Source organism: Cynoglossus semilaevis, chromosome Z, assembly GCF_000523025.1.
Source record: "Cynoglossus semilaevis isolate Cse_v1.0 chromosome Z, Cse_v1.0, whole genome shotgun sequence".
NCBI lineage: Eukaryota > Metazoa > Chordata > Actinopteri > Pleuronectiformes > Cynoglossidae > Cynoglossus > Cynoglossus semilaevis.
Genome location: NC_024328.1, coordinates 16,956,024 through 16,963,602, shown reverse-complemented (window position 1 = coordinate 16,963,602; position 7,579 = coordinate 16,956,024). Strand labels below are relative to the sequence as shown.

Genomic DNA, 7,579 nt, shown 5'->3' with positions numbered 1-7,579 from the left:
ATTCTTGGCTCGCAGGTGGACTTTTATCATTTCATTAATTTCAACTTTATTTATAGAGCGCATTTCATGCACAAAACAAACTGAGTGTGCTTTACAGACATCACGTAATTACGTGAAAGTTATCACTAAATACACCGGTACCTCTCCTATCGCAGTCTTTGCTTTTCAAGAACCCAAAAAAGGATAATTCGAGAAGCAGAGTCGAGATACTTATTAATGATTTACGTATATACGTATTTACCCTTCACGAACCTCCCTACACTGTTATCAACAGTCGAACAACAACAACAGTGCCCTCCTGTGTCTAATTGAGGTACCCTACATTAATTAAATGCTCACCATATACAGTATATACATATACAGTACATGTCACGCATGACACGCCAGTATGTCTTATCGTTTATTTAAATACAGTTTCCCTTTTAGGCAAGAAAAGTATTATCTTTCACAAAAAATAATGAAAATATTGGAAATTAAAACATTTTGTCGCGAGATTGGATTTAAAAAAAATCCGTGATCTACTGAGGAAGCAAAAGCAGAACGTTACGTGAAACTTATCACGAAATAACATGAAACTTACCACGAAATATATAATAATAATAATGAGTTATTCTCGTGAGCACGAGAAACTATCTCGTGAGCATGAGATACGCCCCCCGTCCCTTTAGGGACTCCGTAGAAACCAAATCAACAGGCATTTCTATATTTTTATCTAAGCCATATTGACTGCAGCATAACATAAACATATGCGAAACCCAATATGCCATTAAATTAGACAAGTACTGTACGATGGTTAACCTGAAATTATTCAGAAACAGTATATTGTATAATCATCACAAAGTAGAGACCAACACTTTTTGACTCTGACCCTAGAAAACAGTCCTTGATTAAAGGAGTTCTGTTTATGTGTAGGACAGAAAACAAACACATTTTTTATATTTAAACTTGGTTTAAAAATAGGATAAATCTTGAAAAGTGTCTGCCAGCGTTTGTATCAGTAGTCTGAGACTAATCGAATGAAAACACTGAAATCTGAACTCATACTTTAAAAAAAAAATCTCCAATGTGGTTTTCATTGCAGACAATAAAGTTTCACCGGCAGCTAAACGGACATCAGTGTGTGATGATTGTTCTGGTAACCATGGTTTTCACAGTTGTGCATTTATCAGGCTCTCCTGGTTCCCTGTTCATGTCCCCTACTTACATCTGTTATTTCATCTTTAAAAATATTTGCAGCTGCAGAAACTCCAGGAGAACTTCACTTTAATCCCTTCTTATAGAGACACTTCACTTTATAGCTTTTCTTTGTCTTGCCCTCTGCTGCCCATCTCTCCTCTCCGTTAGACCTTTATTTGGAAAAGAAATAACAACCTGTCTTGTGTTTAAACTCACACACACACCGTGTTGTTCACATTTCTCACTGTTATAGTCCTTCTTGCTATCTGACCCACTGACGATCCCAATTACAATCTACAGAACCAAAGGTAAAATAAAAAGAGCAGAGTGGTGCCAGTACAAACAAAAAAACATTTTTTATGAAACCTGATTGGTTCTTTCCATTGCTTATGTCAACTCATTAAGGTCCAGATGGTAACCTCAGCATGACATTCTTTGGAAAGACTGTTAACCTGACAGTACCAGTGACAAATTGATAGAGTCCAATTTCATGTTCTTTGTAGAGCCTAATAACCCATAACTCCATATTCATATAACAACACACAAAAACAAGTGCAGACAAACAACTGGACAATCTGTACCACATTTAAACCAATTTGTAGCCAGACCGAGCGTGAGGTGGGCGTGCACACACACACACAGTCACTCACAGTCACCCACACACAGTCACCATGCATGTAAATAAATCTCTGTATGACAGCGCTTAGGAGTAGACTGTGGGAAAGATGGGGTGGTCCACATGTGCGATGCTCCCGCCGTGTTGTTCCTTTTTTCTTCAGGGAATAAGAGCTCAAGCAGAACTAATTGTGATGCTACTACAACAACACAGAACATCTGCCTAAATGCAGAACTTCTCTAGTTACAAAGTGTGAGCCCGGACTTTAAGGTTGGAGACGGAGATGGATTCGTCGAAGTGGGAAGTGGAAGAATGGCTGGAGGCAGGGTACGCTTCCTGCGCTGTCACTAGGCATAAATGACTGAGCGCTTACTTTCACACATTAAATCATTTTGGAGCAGAGTGGCTGTGTTTCCGCCCTGGAACTATGGACTTGCATGCACACACGATGTGAGGTAATTGCTTACTTCTGCAGCGAGAGGCTGAGGTTGTCAGCGCAGCTCTTGATCTTGTTCTGGGCTTCCAGGTGGTTCATGCTCTCTGTGGCCATGCCATCAATGGACAAAACCAGATCACCGACAGCAATACCAGCCTTGACCGCCTTTCCACCATCAGTCAGCTGCAAAAATACACAAATACCTCCATTTAGTGCTTAGAGAAAGAGAAATAAAACCTGTTTCTTTCTGCTGTTGTTAAAGTTTACGAGCAAGAACTTTGCCCAGTAGACCAGATGCACTATAAACCTCATCAAAAGATTGTTTTGTTGTTTGAAATGCTTGAAATTTAAACTACAATCTTTTAAGTTTTCAGATGTATTGTGCATGTGACCAACCAAAGATACTAAGAAAAACTAAGATTTTTTTCTATTAAAAACCATGCATCATCCAGAGAAAGAAAATAGTGACCAAAGCTTGGTGTGAAGTTCAAATATGGATGCTTCATTTATAAAAAAAGTGACCCAAAATATCTGTTTTTCACTTTGTAGAGAGATTTACAAATAATTTAATGTTACATCATTCAGTAAAACTGATTATTTCTTCTTGCATTTTAAATACACATGGTGAATACATACATATATACAAACATGATTTTGAAATTGAAATTTTTAGTATTTTAGAAAGTGTACCAACTTTGACATATGTATCCTCATTTCTTTGGTTTATCAGATTGTTCCAACATAAAAGTAAGGAATATCAAGCAGGGCAGTCGAAAGCAACATGTGAAGTTCATATTAACTGCGTACTTAGATTTATGGAGACATTTAATTTCAAGTCATTAAGTTAAACCCTAATGAAAGATCTGGATCTTGGCCATGGAGGGTCAGTACCCTAATGTACTTATAAAAAATTCCAAAACAGATCTTTTATTATTATTAACCCTTTTTTGCTGGCTGTTGTATTTTTTTTATTATCAACAAATATGCTTCAAAGTCTTGAGTAGACACTTACAGTGACATCCAACTGGTCAATAATAAACAGAATTAAAACAGTTTAAAACAATAATTAAAAATAATCCCAGAGCTGGATTAGACTTGATTATGGTCGTGTTGCGTTCAGTGATCTTTTTTTGGGTGGGTTGAGTGTCATAAGCAGCAGCAGCTGCAGTGTAAATACTTTGGTGTTGAGATCCATCCACATCTGCTCTAAGCAGATAAACAAGGCTGATCCTTCACATACTTCACTATAACAACAAACAAGAGCAAAGTCAACACAGCCATCTGTAAAAGGCAACTACATCCTTACTCTCCATCCACACTGCTGCTGTAGAACATGAGCATTTGGGCACTGCGTGATGCAGACACTGTAGTACTTGTAACTTGTGGAAAAATGCGATTTTAAAGGCAGACATCTTTGCAGTTTCCACACATTCCGAGTTTCTGTGTGTACACAGACTGTTGTCTTTGTCCCCATGTTGCAGCTCTTCCATGAGTTTTGAAAGATGCTTTCAATATCAGCATCTAAACAAATCTTAATTGCTCAATTTCCACCCTGGCGGAAGATGGTTAAGGCAAAGCAGATTTTGGCCTCACATAACAACTGTCAGACGGCAGGATGGTATTTAATACACACCACAGCTGTTCTCCGTGGTTTCAGTTGCTGTTCTTCATTAGGTATGTGTTTGTCATTAAAAAATAATTATATGATTACAATGAAAGTGAATCTGTGATGAAGTTTGTTTATTAGGGCTTTAGCTTGGTTGGTACCAGCTCTCCGAACTCCAACTGTTGTTTTGCTCATTTATGAGATGCTCTCTGCTCTGCCTTCCTTTTTAATACAACTTACTGCCTGTGTCCCTCATCTCACCTGCAGTCATTTGTTCATGGACAAAACAAAATAAATTTATTTAACGTTAACATCTCCGTGCTTAGAATAAGGGAGAAAAAGACGACAAAAGAAAAGTTAGCAAACTCACAGGAGTTTTCTTTTTAATTCTTCTCATTTTGACTGGTCTCCATGGGCGTGGTCCTGTTAACCACTCTGGCACCGTTGTACACCGACCTCTGACCACAGAATGGCCAAGTGTGCACATAATTAGTGCTGTGGCCCTGTCCTTAGATACACACTGCCTCTTTCTACAGCCAGGGAAACATTCTTAAAAAAACAAAAAAACACCTGTGCAGTGAAATGATCAGCTAACAAATAAAAACATACAAGAAGAAAAACAACACTTTTTAAAATCAGAGTTATAATTATCCAATCCAAAGAATGATATTCTGCATGTGTCTTTATCAGGATGTCCTTCCTGGTCTGAGCCAACCTAGGTTAGGGGGCTAGGCGGGCTCAAATCGTCAATAGTGCGGTAGGCCACCGTAGCCCCCAGTATTATGATTTTGCATAGAGGAAAAAAGAATCATCTAAAGGAAGCACTTGTGTTGCAAAAAAAAAAAAAGAAAAAGCAAAGCAAACATTTGTTTTTAATCACCCTGATTAAATAGATGTAAGAAGTTTCAATTTTCATATCAAAGAAGCAGTGAATAACATAAAAAATCAAAAGCAGAGATCCAAATAATCAAGCTGAGGAAAAGCCCGAGCTCTTTCCCGAGGTGTTTGATTTATGGCTTGGTTATTTTTGTTGATGACAGAAAAAAAAAACCCAAAACAAACAAACAAAAAAAGATGTTTAAAAAGTGCAGGGACAGACAATAACAACATTTACTTCACTGCAAACATAAATATTCAAAACAGAAGAGAGAATTAATTTGTGTCTGAGAAATGTCAAAGAAAAATGCAAAGTAATTGTCACTTTTTCACTTTTTCACGAGACAACAGTTTTTCCATTGTTTTTTAACCGGTGTGATCTAGAATCCCTTAGAAACACAGTCAAGTTCTACAGCAATTCCATGCTGTTTACATAGGTGCTAATGAAAACCATTAAAAAATATTGTAAAACCTGCATGTTGTTATTCATCCTAAACCTGGTACAGGCAGGCGTTTCTGACAGTTAATCTGATCTAAAATAAGGAAAGAAGTGGCCCAAGAATTGAACCCTGTGGCAACCCTCTGGATAAAGATAACTCACAGGTCACCAGACCAGTCACGCATGCATTTTAATGCACACAATGTGCTCAAGATTAGAAACCAGTGGACTAGGAGTAGGTTTAGAGACTGGTAAGGTCTGGTCTGAATACCTCAAGGATTAAATATCTGTCTTAGAGGCTTTAATTGTTTTAAACTGTTTTCCTTAAAGGTCTTTAAAGCATTACAGGCCACATAAAAACTGTGCAAGTATATTAATACTTTTTAGTGATTTTTAGTTGATTATTTTTTGCATAATCCTTATGCAAATAAACAAAAATGTGCTTAAGTGCTGCAGAATTGTCTGGACTGAATCACTGGCTTTTCCCATACGCTCGTATACTTCACATCACACAGTGTTTTAAAACCTGTGCTGAGCCTGATCTTTCATTCTGATCCTGCAGGTCAACATCTCTGTTCCTGTACACAAATTATCAAAGAACCTCTTAGTTTTACAACTAAAAGGATGCCTCATTATTTATTGACCAACTCTTCACACAAAAGTAGAGCAACGATACAAAAACAAATGTGCAGGAAAACAGCATGACAGCTACGGCCCTCTGATTACTTAGCACACAGTAAACAACCAAACAACAGCAAGAAGTCAAACAAGGAGAGGCTTCTTAAATGAATTGAACATTCAATATGTTGGATTTTTGTTTTTAGGGAGGGATCAACAAAATGCACTAAACTCAACAACAAAATATTTTTTAAAAATGGGCCTCATTAAGAGTGTTAAACATACGGCCCGCGCTTGGGGTCTCAATTATTATTATATTTCATTAAAGTCTAGTTAGGTTGTATGCAGTCCCTGAACCAAAATAAAGAGTAAAGACGTAGTTCCCTTTTTGAGTCAGAGTACTTTCCAGAGAAGAAAACCTCGCATTGAGAGAAACAGTGTCTGCAGAACTGTCACCACAACCCAATTATAGTTCACAAACCAGTAATTGAAAAAAAAAACATTGAAGCGATGAAAGGCACCTTCTATGGGATTAAAACCAGAGCAAATTAGAAAAACAGATGAAAAAGATGCAGAGCCAGACTTAATCTAAGCACAGTAGTAAACTGTTTTTGGAAACCTTTCATTGGCTTTTTATTCCTAAATGAAGTAAAGTTGGCTGTCACGTCTGCTGCATCATGGAAACGCAGGGATGCTCCACCATACATCTCAGGTCTTCTTCATGTTGCTGCTTCCAAAATTCAATATATGTAGGGTTTAATACATTCCACTTGTATGTCGATCCGCTCATATCTTGATTGCATTTTCCCCATTAAAAATAACTAAAACCAATTAATTCGTTCAAGCTCCCCAAAAATGTACAATTAATTAATTAATTAATTAATTAATTAGTTAAAAAACATATACAAATATATTGATCATATAAAATAATAATAATAAAGAAACTATTTTATATTATTGTTGTAAAATTGGGTAAAATAACCAAGCTAAGGACAAACATTATTAATGACAATCTATGCCAATCAGATTTTCCACAGTTGGTCTGATAAAGGCCAGACATCAGACCTAAGGTTGAATCCTCCACAAATGCATGCTGGGTATTTTAAGCTTGAGTAGCTTGAGTGAAATGAAAACTTGAAATAACAACATGCGTATCGACTGTGTAATTGAATAAGTGGATAGAGAGTTGAATTATTGGATATACAGTGTGCATCAATCTGCCCACATTTTTTCACAAATTAAAAAACAAGAACCTGTTAAATTTAACTGCCTTTGTTTCAATACTGTGGTTCTGATTGGTAAATGTATACAATGTGAAGTCACAAATACATGTGTGCCAATGTATGCATAACACACCTAAGTTGGCAAGCTATCTCTCACATACATTCAAGGCTAGTGAAAGCATCTGAAGAAACTCTGGCATTGCCTAAAGCTACATGTGCACAGTATCAAATAATTGCTGCCTGCTCCTTATGCTCCAGAGAAAAGACTACATCCCATAGATACCAGCTGCCAAGCCCTTTACAACACATTGTTCAAATTAAACCAGGCTTTGTAGATGAGATTGAAAATACTGAGATTTAGTCTTTCCGTTTTCATTTCTTTTTTTCTTTTTTCAACCTGATAACCAAGCATTATTAGGTAAGTACTGTATGTCGACAAAAATTAAAAACTACATGGGTATGCCCTGAGCTAAACCACTTTCAGTTTGGATTAGTTTTTTCAGACTCAACTGTATAATATCAGGAACTATTATCTGGACTGGAAGCTCAAATTCTGAGAGCAGCTCTACAGACAACAGTTTTCAGCAGG

At 36.9% G+C, this 7,579-nt stretch overlaps 1 protein-coding gene across 1 annotated transcript in view; it reads right to left on the bottom strand.

The window, feature by feature from the left end:
- LOC103398160 (PDZ and LIM domain protein 5-like) overlaps window positions 1–7,579 on the bottom strand; it is a 61,877-nt gene that overhangs the window by 45,811 nt on the left and 8,487 nt on the right. The window contains exon 3 of the mRNA XM_025053253.1: window positions 2,260–2,411. Within this exon, the coding sequence (XP_024909021.1) occupies window positions 2,260–2,411 (152 nt within the window). The remainder of the gene's footprint in view (window positions 1–2,259; window positions 2,412–7,579) is intronic.